The sequence below is a fragment of the Pongo pygmaeus genome, chromosome 21, assembly GCF_028885625.2.
Source record: "Pongo pygmaeus isolate AG05252 chromosome 21, NHGRI_mPonPyg2-v2.0_pri, whole genome shotgun sequence".
Lineage (NCBI taxonomy): Eukaryota > Metazoa > Chordata > Mammalia > Primates > Hominidae > Pongo > Pongo pygmaeus.
Window position 1 is genome coordinate 31685845 of NC_072394.2, and position 18087 is coordinate 31703931.

At 48.3% G+C, this 18087-nt stretch overlaps 1 protein-coding gene and 1 long non-coding RNA gene across 3 annotated transcripts in view; one reads left to right on the forward strand and one right to left on the reverse strand.

Annotated features, from left to right (window-relative positions):
* Positions 1–18087, reverse strand: part of LOC129021723 (uncharacterized) — a 60551-nt gene that overhangs the window by 11757 nt on the left and 30707 nt on the right. The gene's annotated exons all lie outside the window — the stretch shown is intronic.
* On the forward strand, positions 1096–16921 carry PDYN (prodynorphin). Of its 2 annotated transcripts, XM_063659537.1 has the most exons (4): positions 1096–1773; positions 3036–3095; positions 12590–12737; positions 14717–16921. In XM_063659537.1, the coding sequence occupies exons 3-4, from the start codon at positions 12609–12611 to the stop codon at positions 15350–15352; spliced, it is 765 nt and encodes a 254-aa protein (XP_063515607.1). In that variant the 5' UTR covers positions 1096–1773; positions 3036–3095; positions 12590–12608; the 3' UTR covers positions 15353–16921. The 2 variants fall into 2 exon arrangements, with proteins under 2 accessions (XP_063515607.1, XP_054323518.1); XM_054467543.1 differs by lacking the exons at positions 1096–1773; positions 3036–3095 and adding an exon at positions 11396–11483.

Here is an 18087-nt window from a genome sequence, read left to right on the forward strand (position 1 = left end):
GCTCCATACCGGCTGCTTTAAGTGCTATTGACACATCCTCCTTTCGCCCTCACAAGAGCCCAAGAGCCCCATGATACTGTTGTCCCCATTGTACAGATGAGCAATTAGAGGTTGAAGTTGGCAGCTTATCCAAGGTCTCTCCGATGGTGAGTGGCAGACCTGAGAGTCAAACTCACATCTTAAATGTCATTAAGCACAGCCTGTGTGTGGAGAGGCTGAGTCCTAGAGAAGGAAACTGGCCCCACCCCTCAGTGTGGGCAGATTCAAGCCTGGGGAGAGGCAAGGAAGGGAGCAGAAACTTGGAGGATAGATCAACCTGATTTTGGATTCTAGCTAGATGACTTACTTGCTGCGTGTCTTTAGGCAAGTTTCTCAGCTCTCAAACTTCTGTTTTCTCATCTGCAAAATGGGGACAATATTAACCAACTGGCTAGGTCATGAGGATTAAATCTGACAACTCTAGCTAACTGCCTGGTGCAGCCAGGTGCCCACAAAATGGGCGGCCCTGCCAGACTTCTGAAATAGTTGTGCCTCCCACCACAAACTGTCTGCTATTGGCTGAGAAGAGAAGCATGTTCTCTTCCAAACTCAGAGACCCCTATGTTCTGGAAGATCTCTGTAGCGATGAAGAGTGCCACCTTCAAGCTGCTGCTGGTCCAGGCCAAGGGTATATTGATGTGGGTCCCTCCCTCACCCAGAGTGTGTGCTGAGGCATATTGCAGCCCATATTTTGAGGGGTTTTTCCTGCTATTCATTTTGTGTTGCCGCCAGAGAAAACTAAACTGCAGCTCCTGGCTGTCAGGGAAGAGCTGTGCTTCTGCCAGGGCTAGTGTGCCTGGCACCAGCTCAGGCATGTACCAGAGCCGAATGCCGTTTGCAGGCAAATGTACACACAAAAAGATTCCAGCACACGCATGCACCTGCCAACACAGAGTTGCCACGGCACACAACAGTGGGCCATGCACGTGCCTGCTGACTCGGCTGTCACCTCCCCACTCTCTTCCATGATCAGAAGACTCTCTCAGCCTCTGTCTGTCTCTGCGTCTGTCTGTCTGTGGATCAGTGTGTTTTGAGTCTGACTGTTTTCCTGGTTGGTTTCCTTTTTTCTTGCTCTGTCCCTCTCTCCTTGTGTTTCTACCCATCTCCCTATCTCTGCCACTCTCTCTGTCTCTGTTTTTCTTTCTCTTTCTCCCCTCCTTTGTATCACTCCCTAGGTCCGACATTGCCTCTTTCTCCATTTCCGATTCTCTCTGTTTTTCTCTCTGACTCCCTCTCTCTCTCTTTCTCTAACTCTTCTGTCTCTGTCCTTCCCTGTCTTCTTTTTCCTGTGACACTCTCCTGGAAACGCATCAAAAATTGAAGTGGCCGGATTTCAAGTGACAAACAGCACTACACCCAGAATCCGCCCCCCTCCCCAACACGGCTGCCTTCCTCCTCCACATCCCTGTCACGAAGAGAAGCCTATTGTGTCGGGCCCAGGGAGTTCGAGTTGAAGGGCCTGGGGGTCTGCGCTCTGACTGCTCTCAGCCACTTCCCCATTGGCTCCCAGCAGCCTGTGCTCAGCAAGGGCTGAGCGACAGGGGAGGCTCTCGTCCATAAAAGGGGGGAAGAGGCACCAGAACTGCTATTCGAAGGGGCTTTGGTGGTGTTCACAGCTGCTTCTTTGGCACCTCCTCCCAAGCCAGAGTCAGGGAGGCCCCTGAGCCTTGGACCAGCCACTGCCACCTCCGACCTGCTCGGCCAGAAGCTGCCCAGGGACAAAGCAGAGTGCAGGTAACATCCAGAGGGGGCACTGGAATTCTATCGCTTGGTTTTATTTGCTTATTCCTGGTCCTCTGGACCTAGAGATGGTGGGAGCTCGGGCTGGGGATTTTAGGTTTGGGTCTGATTATCTAGCAAAGGTAGTTATAGTTAGGAGGCTAGTTCACAAAAGCCAGACCAGTGAGAGAATGCTCTTTGGAATCTCCCTTTCTGCACAGTCCTGGCTTAAACAGGTGGTAAGCTCTCTCCCAAGAGGACCACTCTTTGGCTTTAGCTCCAGGGTCTCCTTCTCCTTGCAGTCTCCCACACAGCAGTTCCTATGCCATTCCCAGGGTCTGGGGAAAATGGGACACCCTGGGTGGGAGAAGTGAGAGGTTTCACTAATCAGGGTGATTTTAAAGGTCAATGAGTCTCACTGGACTTAGAGAACAATGGCTTGGGGACATTAATGAGATCCAAGGCTCTGGCATTTATCACATAACATGTACATCAATGTACAGCCAGGTTCAGCCTTTTCATTCTTTTCGGATTGTGTTTAATTACTGACAGGGTGCTGGTTTGAGTGGCTTCTTTCGATGGAATTTGATACAGGTTGAAGTTTGGGGGTGTTTTGTTGGAAGGGAATGGGAAAAGGGAGTGACAACAAGCCAGGAGGCCCAGGCTTAGCAGGCGTTTTGTTGTCCATTTTACTTGGAAAGGACTTGTTGCTCTCCTATTAACTATAGCCAGAGGAGTCTAAGGCCAGGAGGAAGCTCAAAGGGAAAGCCATTTGTTCACTGGTCCAGAGACCCATATTCAGAAAAGTACTGAGTCTCAAAGTTTGATTCTAGCAAAAAGCTGATGAGTTTCAGGAAAAAAAAAAAAAGCCTGCTGACTACTCCAAGGTTGAAGAGTAAATTCTGCAACTGCTTACTTTTTCCTGGGTATCCAGAATCCCTCCAAGCTCTACAAGCATTACTTAATTAAGTCTCCAGGCTTCCCAGGGGAAACAAGCTCTTTCGATTATTGGATCTGATTTCAATTCCCCTCCCACAGACTGAAAGTCTTCATTATCATCTTTCTTCCAAGGGTTGCTGAAATATACAAGGCTTGCCTTTCTAATTTGACAGGCATCCCAGTCGAGATCCATTGCAAAGCGTTGCAGAATGTCGATCCTCTTCTGTTCTTTCTCACCCCAGGCCTCACTCCCACCCCCCTGTGGCACCTTCCTTCTCTTTTCCCCTCCTCTTCTCCCCCCAGTCCCACCACACCTTGCCTTTGTTCTATTTTTGCAGGTCATTTGTCTTCAGGCTTTGAGATCTGCGTGGGGGGAGCTGTCGCAGCAGCCCAAGCCGGTGAGTTATGCTGCCTGGAGGTGGTTTGCATTCACTGACGGGATCTCAAGCCCACTGCTTTGCCCCAGCTGAGCTAGAGGTGTGATAGGTGGTAGGCAAATCCTATGCCTCTGTTGGCAGCTGGGAGGGGGATGTCACACTGGTCCCCAAGGCTATGTGGCGGAAGGCAGCACATTTTAAGGGAGCAGGCAAAGGGATCAGCTCTGGGGCTATTTGAGAGATTTGCGATCTTAAAACACGTGGAAGGAGTTAAGGTTTCTTGAAGTAACTCCTGGGAGCCAGGAATTTTCCATCTGTCATCTACACGTGTGTCTCACAACACCTGAAACAGTGCTGGGCTGAAATCCCAGATCCTACCACTCACTTACTGTGTGACTTTGGAACAGTAGAAGTCCCTCTCTGAGTCTTACTTTCCTTACCTGTATGATGAGAATAATAATAATATTCACCTGCTAAGGTTATTGCAAGGCTCCAACGGGATACAGCAATATGCCTGGCATTCAGTAGGTGCTCAATAAATACTGGTATGACTGCTCAGATTTTCACTGTTCTGAAGTGGTGAGATTGGACCTTTCTCTCCATCGATTATCATATCGCTGATCATCCCACTCCATCATGCTGTGTGCTATGTCCAGGAAATATGCTCTAACGTCTAATATTTTCATTTGAGGGGCTGGTGCTCCTTTCCCCTCCCCATCCCAGAAGAAGACTTTTTATTTCATCTGCTGCATCAGGATCATGGAGTCTCTTTTTGATCAATACTCCCTAACTCCCCCTCCCACTACTCACCTCCTTGGGTCATTCCTGCACAATTGTTGTATTTGTTAGATCTCTTCCATCATTGTAAGAGAGATCAATTGTTACTGGTTCGATTTCAATGCATGCCTGAGAAAGTGTGGTTACACAGCTGATTTCTCTCACTGTATTCACTCATCTCAGCCCATGAATGTTGGCTAATCTTGCTGGGTCTGACAAAGTGATAAACCTGTTTCACTGAGACAGAGCTGGCCACTGTGGTAAGCAGTAAACATTGGCTGGAGACACCCAGGTAAGCCCAGGATCAGACCCTCGATATGGAGTGAGGTCTGTTAGTGCTGTGAAGCGCAGCCTCATCAGTCCCTCCCAGCCTGGATCCAGACTGATGCTCCTGGCAGGAGGACGATGGCCCAGGTCCATGAGGCACATGGCTTGGCTCAGGGGGCTCCTCCCAGAGTCCATCCAGGTCATCCCACTGGCCAGAGCGGCTGGCCACAAGCCGCAGACATATGCACTGAGGCAATTTGTTGATGCATTGGCTCGAACTGCCATTTGGTCCCTGTCCTATTCCTGGACAATTTTATTTAACTTGACAGTGGTTTACTGAGCAGTTATTATGTGGCAGGGTCTCTTGCCCACTGGTCCCTAGGAACAAAGGGCGGACTCAGAGAGCAGCAGGAGGGAGAGAATTGGTGTTTGTGATTCACATGGTAGGTCAGCATCCTGAATCAAAATCTACTCTCCCTCCCCACTTCTCTCTTATTTTGTTCACTTCCCTTCTCTTTTTTCCCTCTTCTTCTCCTCCTCCTCACCCACTCCCCTTCTATTCCCATTCGTCCTCTCCCCATCTCTATGTCTCATCTTGTTTTTTCTTCCCATATGGTCCTCCACCTCTCTCTGCTTTTTCTCGGTGTCTCGATCTCTTTTTCTGTATGTGCAGGTCTCACCTCTGCTATTCTTTTGGGCCCATGTCTTTTTCTCTGTGTCTATATCTCTAACTCTCTCTTTCTACATCTCTCTTTCTATGTCTCTTCATCTCCATATCTCTCTGGTTTATCCTCTTTTTGCCTTTCTCCCCATGCCTTAATTGCACCAGATAACAAAAAGGGTGGCGGTTCCATCCAAACCTTGCTCTTGAAAAACGTTCTTATAAATATGGATTGAATGATCCCACCAGGACCATTGCCTGCAAGGCCATCTTTCCCTCTGGTCTCTGCACAGCAAATGCAGCCGACCACCAAACGGGACCCTTATCCGATTCTGTGCTTTGATCTTTGCCAGGCTAAAGTGTGGGTTTACTTTCTGTTCAGAACCCGAGTCTCCTTCCCACTGATCATTCATCTTCTGTTATGACGCGAATACCTAACAAGGGGCACCACTTTTCCAGGTTCAGGGGCTCCCTTTGCCAACCACATGGAGACCCACAAGGGTGAACTTTACACTTTTGAGTGTGGGGCAAAAGCTCCTGAAATGGTTTCAACGTCAGGAATGTGAGAGTTTGGGAGGTTATCCAAAAGACACTTGATACATATTTAGGCCTCAGGATGGTTTGTGGCATGGAGTCAGCAGACTGACTTTGAAATCTTATTCTGCTGTTTCCTTGCTTCTTGGTCTTGGCCCAGTCTTTTAGACTCTGAGCCCCTGTTTTCCCCATCTGGAAATGGAACTGATAGTTCCCAACCCACTGGATTCTCTTCAAGAGAAGAGAGAAGTAATTGAGATAAAGTGGAGAGCAAAGAGCTTGTCCCTTCTCATAGCTACACCCTAAATGAGGAATGCGATGGACTTAGAGAATTCCAACTCTGCCATGCTCTGTGACCATGGAGAGGCACTTTATCACTTGATCTGGATCCTAAGCCTGTAATATTAGCCCCTGCCCCGTAGGGTCCACGGGAGGCACCTGGAGTGCACAGCGCTGGTGCAGAGCAGCGTCTCAGTCCTTGCTGGCTGTTAGGATGGTTGTCATGGCAGGGTCATTGAAACAATGCCATCTCTTTAGTGGGAGTCACGGTTCGGGTGTGGGAGGCTGGAATTCTGTCTCCATTTCCCTCCTGACTCATGATATGACCTTAAACAAGTGACTTCATTTCTACCTTTTCCCATTTCCTCTTTCATCAAATAGGGATAATCATATGCGCTAAAGTGCTCAGAGAGATAATTGCGATGTTAAATCAAGCCATTATTATTCCATGCTGACTTTTTAAATAAAAACGCTTGCGGCTCCTCTGAGCCCTCAGCTGACTACAATATAGAAATATCATCGAGAAGCCAAGAAGTCAAAAAGATCGTTCCCTTTCAAGGAACTCTGGGCCCTGGGTGAAAAGAGGGTCTACTTTGTGCTGGCCCTTTAAGCGGTGCTGTCTCAGTGCAGGAAGACGATACACCCCAATCACAGATGAGAAGACTGAGGCTTGTGGAGGAGGTGGCACCAAATGGCTGCAGATCCCATGCCTTTCCCTGTCAAGGAAAAGGAAAATCCCAAGGCAAGCCTCCCCAGGTCCTCTCAGTATTTGCCGGGAGAGCAGCCCAGGCAACTAGAAAGGGCTCAGGGCTGAAGAATGGGGCCAGTTGCTTCCTGCCTCTTCCATCGGGAAACCCACCTGACCCCCTGGTAGGAGATCCATCCACTAGCAAGGCATAAAAAATGTTTTATTATTTGAGAATATGTTCACGTGCCTGAGGACTCAAGAAAATTAGCTTAAAAACTATTAGAATCATAAAATGTTTATAAAACCGGTGAAAGTATGGTCAGCAAACCTTGTCTGTAAAGGACCAGAGAGTAAATATTTTGGGCTTTCTTGGCCCTACAGTCCCTGTTTCAAAAATTAACTCGGCTTTTGCAGCATGAAAACAACCACAGACATAGACGCAAACAAAGGGGCACGGGTGTTGTATTAGCCAAGGTTCTCCAGGGAGGCAGAACCAACAAGGTGTGCCTATCCACAGAAAGAGATTTACGTAAGGAATTGGCTCATGTGATTAGGGAGGCTGGTGAGTCTGAAACAACCCCACCTGTTAGGGGAGAATCACCCCCCCTTCTTTCCCCTACTGGGCTGTTACAAAGCACCCGAGGTAGTGGCTGAGAAAAAGCTTCACAAACTGCCAAGTGCAAAGGACTTTTCCTTGTGCGGCCTCCGGGTCCTCGGCCAAGTCTGTGAAAGAAGACCATGCAGGCCCTCCATCAGGGTCAGATGCTGACGTCACACCTCCTGCTTACCAAGGGGGCTTGCTTCCCACTTCTCATCCCGATGATAGGCAAAGTTCCTTTCCTCCTTGGCCCATCCCTAATCAGACATGATAGGCAGGCAGGGCTCTCTCTTATGTGTGACTTCCCAGCTCCATTCCTTGGCAAATCCCCATCAGAAAGGTCGAAATGCTTCCCCCAGGGCCCATCTGACATTGTTCAGTAATGTATTTATCCTATAAAAGGAAGGAAATAGGATCACCTATGAAATTGTGAGGGCCAATGTGTCTCTACTAGAGTCCCCTTTTAACCTGGAGGGATCTGGACAGAAGCCCAACTCCCCCATTCATGACTCCAGGTGAACTTGGATGAGCAAGTTCCCCTTTCTCAGCCTCAGTCTGGCTCTCTGTAAAATGGATATTAAAAAAAACCATGCACCTCTGGGGTTGCTGTGAGGATTACAGCTAATATGTACAAAGCAGTAATGCACAGCCTGGCACCCAGTAGGCTCCTGAGAATTGGTGGCTGTTGCTGGGTTGACAGGATCATGGATGAAGGGCACTCAGCCCAGACCAACACCCAGCAGGCCCTCTGTCCACGGCAGTGAGTCATGCAGCAGCATTTTTTGTTTCTGCAGTGTGCCAAGCTCTTTATGGTCTCTCCTTTTTGCCCTCTTCTTTTCCTATCTCCTACAGCTCAAGTAAGACTAGACTGGAGCCTTCATACTCCAGTCTGCAAAGCACCTACTATGTGCCAGGTGCTTCAAATGTGATCATTTATTTAGTTCCTATGCCCACCCTCTGAAGCATTATTATTAGCCCCATTTTGTAGCTGAGAAAACTGAGGCACAGTAAAACTAAGTCATTTTCCTAAAGTGGTGGTAAGTGGTGGGCTGAGACCTGAGCCCACATTACTGACCACTTGGTGATCCTGCTTCGGGGTCAGGAAAGAATTTGAGGTCCTACCTCTCCTTTCTCACCAGCTGTGTCCCTCCCACCCCATGCTGCTTCTCCAAGTTAGAGTGGGTAATTCAGGGGCTGCAGACTCACTTGTCTGTCAGGCAGTCGGCAGTGAGGGAAGCCCTGGGTGGTTCCGCGGGTGGTGATGGGCAGTATGGTTCTTCCTCTGTGACTGTTGCCATATTGGAATATAGGATCAATGTCCCCAGGCCTTTTGTTTTTTCAAGACAAATTGAAAATTGAGTTTTTTTAATGTAAAAATTTCCTAATTTTAAAATAGTGCCTGTTTATTTTCATAACTAATTGGTGTGCAGCTCCTGCTCTCATTCTAGCCCTGTATGAGGTACTGGGACACTATTCATTCATTCATTCATCAATCACTCAAACCTCCTTAGTCTTCCAGTCACATTTAGATCAAATGCAAACTCTCCCTTTGCCTATGAGAGCGGGCATTATCCATCCTCTGCCCACCTCTTTGCTTTTCCACCCCAGTCTCTCCCTTATGTCCCTTCATCCACCCTGGCCTTTTGTCATCCTCAAGCACAACACACTCGCACCTCAGCAACCCCCTTACCTGCCCATAAGGGACTCAGACAGGTAAGTGGTAATTTTGTGATGGAGCCAGCATAGGAGGCTGTGGGAGCTCAAAGGAGGGAACTAATCCAGACAGACTTCCTGGAAGAGGCAACTGAGGCTGAGTTTTGAATAATGAGTAAGAATTAGCCAAGTCAAAGTGTGATGGGAGTGGATGAGTGGGGTGAGAAAGATGTTCCTGGCAGAGGAAACCCTGTGTGCAAAGGCTTGGAGGGTGGGGTGTGTGGAGCATTTGTTTTGAAATTGCTGGTGGTTTGGTCAAGCCCAGGACGGGCAGAACTCACATCCAATCTGTCTGGGTGCTGTGTACTTGCTGGGATACCTTGGACAGACTATGTGATCTTTCTGTGTCTCCATTTTCTCATCCATGAATGGGGAGAATATTAGTCCCAGTCTTATGGAGTTGTCATAAGGACCCCCTTACAATAAGACACACACAGTTCTGAGCACAGGGACAGGCACACAGGGAGCACTAGCAAATGTCAGCTGTTGGTATTAGGAGAGCCCGGGGGTGCTAGGTGACGGGGACAAGCTTCCTCTGGAAGCCAGTGGACACAGGGCAGAGGTGCAGTCAGATCTGCATTTCAGAAGGGTCCTCCAGCTGCTGTGTGGAAAGTGTCTAGGAGGGAAATATTGGAGGCCACTCCAGAACCAGGTGGAGAGTCCACCTGGAGGGAGAAGCTGGAGGCTGGAGATGAGAGGACTGAAGGGGCCTGGGCAGTACACAGCGGTTATGAAGGTAGCTCTGGAGCCAGACAGCCTGGTGCGCATCCCAGCTTTGCCACTTACTCCCTGTAGAATCTTGGCAGGCTCTAGAAGTTTCCTCATCTGTAAAGCGTGCATGGCAGTAGCACCAATGCTGTAGAGTTTCTGTGAATGTGTATGAGTTCATCCATGAGAACTGCTCAGAACATCGTGAGTACTTAGTTACCATCAGATCAACCAGAGTTATCATTAAATATAAAGTTAATGGATGAAAGACAAGGATGCCAACATTATTTTTGCCTGAGATAAAGAGATCTTAACGTAAGTCCCCTACCTTAGCAGCTAAGCTGTTTGGGAAGCCTTCAGCCAGGAGTTAAATGGTGTGGTAGGCGCCCCCTCCCCAGTAGGTTAATTCACTGCTAATCTTCTAACAGGCCAGCCCAGCCATTGCTGATATCAGAGAAAACATGAGCTGCCCGCTTTGCATGGCTCACTGGTGGGGAACTGTAATCCACTCCGCAGCTGACAGAGCGTGAGAGAAACTCAAGGGGAAGAGAAAGACACAGGAGGGACACTAGTCTGCTTCCCTGACTTTTCCACTGAGCCTCCCTGGTTCAGGGGAGCAGACCTTGCCAGCCTCAAGCAAGGCACATGGGCCTGAGTTTGTGCCTTGAATTGCTGTGTGACCTCAGGAGATTTACCAAGCCTCTCTGAGCACCGGTTTTCTTGTCTATAAAGTGGGGCTAGTGATACCCACCTCTCACAGTTTGTGGGTAGGCTGAGTATAATACACAGGTCAAGGGCTTTGTATATAAAGCCCCTTGGATCTCACGGAGGGTGCAGCTGTCAATGAATTGAAGTTGCTCTAGAAATTGTAGTCATTAAGTGTAGGGGGTCAAACAGAACAGGCCTTGCACCCCAGCTTCACTATTCGCGGTAGAACATGGGCAATTCACCAGACCAGAAGTGCCCACTTCCCTGAAGGAATAAATGAGGTGATGAATTGAAGAACTCAGAGCAGTGGGGGTCTGATAAATGGTGACTGGTATCACTATTAAGCATGCTCTGGTGGGAGAGCCTACTGCATGCTTTAGCGGGGATACCCTGCTCTGGCTACAGCATGGGGATCTGGGGCCCGTGGAGCGGAAGCTTCAAAACACTCTGAACACCTGAGCAAATAAGGCAGTTTGCAGGGATGGGGAAGTTGGAGGAAAAGAGGACAGCTATTTCTGAGAGTAGATTGGTGTTGTCAGGTTACAAAGACCATGCTGGGCGAAGCGTGAAGCCCCTGGCAGGGTGGGGTGGGGTGTCTTAGGGGATTCCAGTTGAAAGAACTGTACTGTGCTCTCATAAATCAAATATCAAGGCCCCGAGTCTTGATATCTGATTTATAAAGGGCTGACTATGAAACAGACACCTTTTTTTTTTGAGATGGAGTCTCACTATAAAGGGCTGACTAAGAAACAGACAACTTTTTTTTTTTTTTTTTTTTTCTGAGATGGAGTCTCACTGTGTCACCCAAGCTGGATGGCAGTGGCATGATCTCTGCTCACTGCAACCTCTACCTCCTGGGTTCAAATGATTCTCCTGCCTCAGCCTCCTGCATAGATGGGGCTATGGGTGCATGCCACTCTTCCCAGCTAATTTTTGTATTTTTAATGGAGATGGGGTTTCACTATGTTGGTCAGGCTGGTCTCGAACTCCTGACCTCAAGTGATCCGCCCGCCTCAGCCTCTCAAAGTGCTGGGATTACAGGTGCGAGCCACCATGCCCAGCAAAACAGACAACTTTTAACAGATTATTTATGAGGCATTAATTCATCTGCCAAGAATTTATTGAGGACCTGCGATGTGCTGGCCAGGGTTTTAGGAGCTAGTATACAGCAGAGAATAAGACAGGGTCTGTGCCCTCAAGGAGCTAACATTCTATTGGGGAGGCGATAACCACAACATACACACCACCAACAACAACCAAGCATCAAATAGAAGGAGACTATGAGGTGGGAGTGTTCTGATGCAAACAAAGGGTGAGGTAAGAGAGACACCAAGGAAGTGTCATTAGACATAGTGATCAGTAAATGCCTCTCTGCCAATGTGACAACTAATTTAATGACAAAGAAGGAGCTAGTGATGTAGAAGTCTGAGGTCAAAATACTGCAGGCAGAAGAACAGAAAGTGCAAAGACCCTGAGGTAGGAGCAAGCTTGGCATATTTGAGGAACAGAGTGACTATTTCAGAGAAAAAGACAAGAAGTGGAATCAAATCCTGAAGACTCACATAGTTAATTACCAAATAGTAGACTATTTTCATGGAAGAGGCACATGTTGCTGGGAGAATAGAAAGGAGGAGCAGCTCATCTAGCCTAGGCAATCAGGGAGAGCTGCCTGGATGAAGTAATATCTAATCCAGGAACTAAATGACAGGTAACAGAAGAGGAGATGAAGGGTTCTCCAGGCAGAGGGAACAGCATGTGCAAAGGCCTGGGGGTGGGTCAGAGCCTGATGCATTCATTAAGGGAATTGCAAGAAGCTGATGTGGTTGGAGCCCAGAGCTGAAGTGTGGAATTGTAGGAAAGGGACTGAGGGTGCCCTGACATTTAGGCAGAAGGGCCAGCCTGACCCCACCCAATGGGTCTGTTCACAGAATTGATATTGCCAAGACGGGCATTTCAGGGTGGGAAGGAGGAATCAAAGAAGGAACTGGAGGCAGGCAGGGAGGTCAGCAGGGAGAGGGAGTGAAGGTGGAGCCATGGCCAAGGTCAGTGACAGTACCAGAGTGGGAGAGAAAAATTCCGAAGCCCTCACACAGCCGAAAGGACTGACATGGGACAGCCTGGGACACAGGGACAAAGACCTCAGAGAACTCAGAAAAGCATTTAGCCAAGTATCTTCTGGCTTGGCGGGTGGCCAAAGTGGGTTTTGAAGTCTGAAAGACCCAGAGCAAGTCGTGGCTTGTCCACCTCCTTGCTGTGTGCAACTACTTCCCAGCTCTGAGCCTCATCTTCCCCATCTGTCGAATGAAACTAGCACAGCCCACATTGAAGAACTATCGTGCAGATTGAAAGTGAATGTGTAGGAAAGCTCTGGGTATACATTGGGCGCTCATTCCCTTCCTTGACTCTTGGCTTTGGGCCTCCACTTTACCTCCCTGGGCCTCTGTTTTCTTGACTGTAGAATGGGAATCAGAATGCTTTGCAGTGCTGTGGGCAGGAGTTAAAGAGATGACTTTGTGGGCTCAGAACACAATCTACAGAGTGGTGATCACAGATTTCATTATCTTCTCTTTTTTCCTCCCCAGCAGGAATTGCTGAGACAGGATGGCCTGGCAGGGGCTGGTCCTGGCTGCCTGCCTCCTCGTGTTCCCCTCCGCCACAGCGGATTGCCTGCCGCGGTGCTCCTTGTGTGCTGTAAAGACCCAGGATGGTCCCAAACCTATCAACCCCCTGGTAGGTTTCAGGCAAGGTTCTTCAATGCCCAGGTCCTGGGACCTGTGCGAGGCAGCCCAGAGAGGGGAGGTTGCAGGCCTGGGCAGCTGTGTGCTGTCCTGTAGATCCATCCCACCTGTGCAGGGTGGTGGGTGTCCTGCCCTGTAGATGGCCTGGACACCAGGGGCTGCTGTGTCCCTACTCCAGACCTCACCACTGTGGGTTCACTTAGGCCAGGAGGAGAGACTCAGGTTTCCAGGGAGAGTGATGCCTGGCAACAGGGAGTGTCATTTCTGAGGTGGTGCTGACTTCAGCAGTCAGCAGCTCTAGATTGACTTTTTAGGGCTTCTTTTTCCTGGGCTGATGAGCACCTCCAAATCTAGACAGTTCCATGAGAGGAGCTGCCTCCACCACCCCTAAATGCAAAGATCTGGCTGACAGGATCAAACTTTGACCCCTCTCCTGGGCCTTACCACCTCTTGGCCCTACCTTGTTGGCTTTGCTTTAAGTTCCCCCACATGTCTCTCCCATGACAGCAGAAAGGCTGGAATAGAAGTACCAAGGGCATAGGGACAGAACACAGACTTTGATTCTGTCCCTTTCTAGCTCCATGACCTTGGAACTCCCTCTCTGAGCCTCGGTTTCTTCATCTGCAAAATGGAGATGATTCCATGAGATAGTGAAAGAAGTTATTTATTTATTTACTTTTTCCGAGACAGGGTCTCACTCAGTAGCCCAGACTTGAGTGCAGTGGCGTGATGTCGGCTCACTGAAACCTCTGCCTCCCGGGTTCAAATGATTCTCCTGCCTCAGCCTCCCGAGTAGCTGGGACTATGGGCACCCACCACCATGCCCGGCTAATTTTTGTATATTTAGTAGAGATGGGGTTTCACCATGTGGCCAGGCTGGTCTTAGACTCTTGACCTCAAGTGATTTGCCCACCTCGGCCTCCCAAAGTCCTGGGATTACAGGCATGGGCTATCAAGCCTGCCCAGAAGTTATTTATTACTTATTTATTTATTTATTTTTGTTTGAGACAGAGTCTTGCTCTGTTGCCCAGGCTGGAGTGCAGTGGCACTATCACAGCTCACTGCAACCTCCGCCTCCTGGGTTCAAGTGATTCTCATACATCAGCCTCCCGAGCAGCTGAGACTACAGGTACACACCACCACACCCAGCTAATTTTTGTATTTTTAGTAGAGATGGGGTTTTGCCATGTCCGCCTGGCTGGTCTCAAACTCCTGGTCTCAAGCGATCCGCCGGCCTTGGTCTCCCAAAGTGCTGGGATTACAGGCATGAGCCACTGCACCTGGCAAAAGAAGTTATTTAATATACAATTCTAGCCACCGAGAGATGCACACAATGGGCCAGGTCCTGCCCATGCCCAATCTTGAAGAGTACCGTGTTTAAGCATGAAGACTCATGGCGTTGGACGGCCTGGGTTCGAGTTCCATATTCTTTGCTATTGTCATCATCATCATGATTGAATGCTCCCAATGGCCCTATGAAGTGATGCCATTGCCCCCCACCCCAGGCCTGATGAACCCTCCTGTGTCCTCTCCTGTGTGTTCTCTGCCATGCTGCACTTCTCTGTTCCACTTTACCAAGAGTTAGCAGCGTGCTTCACACTTGCGGAAGCCTGGGAGAGAATTTGTATTTTTAATGGAGATGCGGTTTCCTGTCTGGGAGTCAGATGTGGAAGGGAAAAGGTGAGCACGCAGAACACTACGGGAAGATCTTACTTCCAATTCTGGCAATTGCCACCTGCAGCCATGTGTCCTGGGTCTAAAGCCATTTCACCTCTCCAAGTCTGTCTTCTCTTTCTCACAGGCACAAAGTCCCCTACCTTTATGCACCACCAGTAGTATGAACATGGGTAGCCCAGGGCTTAGCAGTGGCATTCATTTTGGTTTTCTCAGACACTAGACAGGGGAGCCTGGGGCAGACCAGTGCACGTGTTTTGATCATTTGCCACTGTGGTCTTTTTGGGTCTTTTGCAGATTTGCTCCCTGCAATGCCAGGCTGCCCTGCTGCCCTCTGAGGAATGGGAGAGATGCCAGAGCTTTCTGTCTTTTTTCACCCCCTCCACCCTTGGGCTCAATGACAAGGAGGACTTGGGGAGCAAGTCGGTTGGGGAAGGGCCCTACGGTGAGCTGGCCAAGCTCTCTGGGTCCTTCCTGAAGGAGTTGGAGAAAAGCAAGTTTCTCCCAAGTATCTCAACAAAGGAGAACACTCTGAGCAAGAGCCTGGAGGAGAAGCTCAGGGGTCTCTCTGATGGGTTTGGGGAGGGAGCAGAGTCTGAGCTGATGAGGGATGCCCAGCTGAACGATGGTGCCATGGAGACTGGCACACTCTATTTCGCTGAGGAGGACCCCAAGGAGCAGGTCAAACGCTATGGGGGCTTTTTGCGCAAATACCCCAAGAGGAGCTCAGAGGTGGCTGGGGAGGGGGACGGGGATAGCATGGGCCACGAGGACCTGTACAAACGCTATGGGGGCTTCTTGCGGCGCATTCGTCCCAAGCTCAAGTGGGACAACCAGAAGCGCTATGGCGGTTTTCTCCGGCGCCAGTTCAAGGTGGTGACTCGGTCTCAGGAAGATCCGAATGCTTACTCTGGAGAGCTTTTTGATGCATAAGCACCTCTCTTCATGGAGTAGAGTCAGGAGCATCCCCTGACACCTTTTCAGGTTGGAGTGCACTCATTCATCCTCTTGTATGTGCCCCTTCCCCATGCTCAGCTCAGCATTGTGTACAAAATATCCAAGCCCAGCCTATCTCTCTTCTGCCTGGGAGTATGTTATTTCTCTGGGGTCTGTGATGGGGAAGGGTGGATGTCCCTTCCCCACAATAGGCTTAGTGCTTGGCTCAGACACCTAGACTCTAAAACTACCAGCAGCGGCGGCAGCAGCAGCAGCAGCAGTTTGTGATCTCAGTCCTTCCAACCTGTTCACGTGACTCCTCAAATCCAGGGAACCAGAGCGACTTTCTTTGTACCTGTAGGTCTATGATCTCCAAACTTAACCGATCACATGCCCCTCTCAGAAGAAATATGAGCATGCTCCCTCATGCAGATAGTATACACATCATAAACAAAGAGTAGAACTTTAAAATAAGGTAAATAATCATACACAGAAATCCTAACATTATATTCCCAAATCTCAAAAGATCTCTTGTGCACCCCACTTTGGAGATGATGCTTTAGGTACAAAGCTTAAACATTGCCTTATATTGGATCAGGAACCCTTACAGTAGAGGGTCCAGTCTTCTAGTGGGTTTAATGTTTAGTCAGTGTACTCTGAGTCCTCATTGTTCAGAAAAGCACCTCTTGAAGAACTGACTTCCTGAACTCCCAGTCATGTTGGTACCCTGGACAGTGCCCAACTCCTTACAGAAGGGAGTGAAAACCCCTTTCGGAAATGATTGAGAGCAGCCTCTTGAATGCTTAAATGATCAAGGAGGGAGAAAGGCAAACCAATTTGTTCTGTGCAACAAACTCAAAATGTGGTCCAGTTCCCTCAGCCCTCATTAAACTAATTAAACTGATTGGTATCATGCTTCTACTCCATGGTGAACTGAAGCAGAGTCAAGTTGATGAAGTTAAGCACAACCATGTTCTTGAGCAGCTGAATTGGCTGCCAAGAGTCCAAGCCATCTGGCCTAACATATGCACTGGGCATTGGGTAAGGGACTCCAGAAGCAGCAGCTAGAAAGAGAAAAAGGCCCTCTTCAATCCCCATGATGCTTCTTTCCTCTTAATGTCTCAAAATAAAACCAGAAAGAAGAATAAAATGATTAAGTGCTTGAGGCCAAATGAGTTCCCTTGATTCAAATAACCCTGAATCAGAGGCAGAGACCTCCCGATATCTTGATTTCAATCAAAGCCCTCCCCCTCTGTCTCTCTCTCCTTTGATCTCTCATTCCCAGGCACTCTCTTTTGGTTTGTGGGTCCAGGAGATGGGGCTGGATAGGAGAGGAAACAGGCTTGAGTTTGTATAATTTGTGTAAGATGCTGCTGAGCACATCTCTTCATGCGCAGTCCCCAGGTATCTGATGATGTTCTGAAATGGATAGATTGTTTTAGAGTTATTTTGTGTGCTTTAAAAAAATCCCATTTATACAATTTACTTGGAATTTGCTTAGCCTTTAATAGGCTTGTGTAATTTCCTGCTCCTCCAGTACAATAAATAAAAGAAAGATGCTGATGACTTGGTGGGTGTGTGTGTACATGCACGTGCACATGTGTGTGAGCCTCAGTCCTCAGAGAGAAAAAAACATTTGCAGAAAAGAGTGCTAGGGAATAAAGAAGAGTTACACACACACACACACACACACACGTATATTCAGGTTGGAAAACCAAGTGTGGGATAACAGAGCAAAAACTGTGAAGTGTCACAGCTTTAAATTGGAACATTGGATCTGTGCGACCTTGAGTAAGCCATTTGGCTTCTCTCAGCCTTAGTTCCTGCCTCCATAAAATAAAGACTAATAGTGCCAATTTTGTAGAGTTGCTGTGAGGATTAGATGAGCTCATATATGCAAAGATCCTGGTACACAGTAGGTGCTCAGTAAATGAGTTTTCTTTCCTATGTTGTCTTAAGGGACGGTGACAAAGCTTGAGCATTGAGCAACACAATGAGGAGAGTGGGGAGAGGTGCTGCAGAGGGAGTCTTCATCCCACATAATTCCCATGGGCTGTTTTCTATGCTAGATGACCAGGACAGAAGATAGAGACATGTTCCCAGACAAGGATGAGTGAGTTAGGGATGGAGGATGCTGTAGCCATTGGGTGGCATAATGTCCTTTACTAAAATGACATTTTGCATTAAATGTTGTTGATGAGATGTCTTTAAATAGGATGAATGTGAGATTTAATGGCCACAGACCTCATGGGTTCCATTTGGACACTGGCTTTCTGAATGACTTCATAGAAAATGCAGGATGAGGAAGGTCTCATTCACTCTCTCATTCATTCAGCAAACTCTTAATTAAAGGTCTACTGTGTTTGGCAGGCCTTTTGCTAGGTGGTGGAAGTACAGAAAAATGAAATGGACAAGATCTCTGCTGTTATGGAACTAACAGTCTAGTAGGAGAGACAAACACATAGACAAAAATATAAGTCAATCATTAAAAATAATGGTAATTGTTGGTAAATAGTTGGGATGTGGAGGTAAAGGATAACAAGGGTAGGGGAGAAACCTCCCTAGTGTATTTAGGAAATCCTTCTCTGAGGACTGTGTCATTCTTGATATTCATAGGATCATCAAAACGGAAGGAACCCAAGGCTTGGTTTCATCTTATCCATCCACCTACCCTGTGCCAAAATTGACACATTGATAGGAAACTTTAATCCGCTTGAATACTTTTGTTGGCT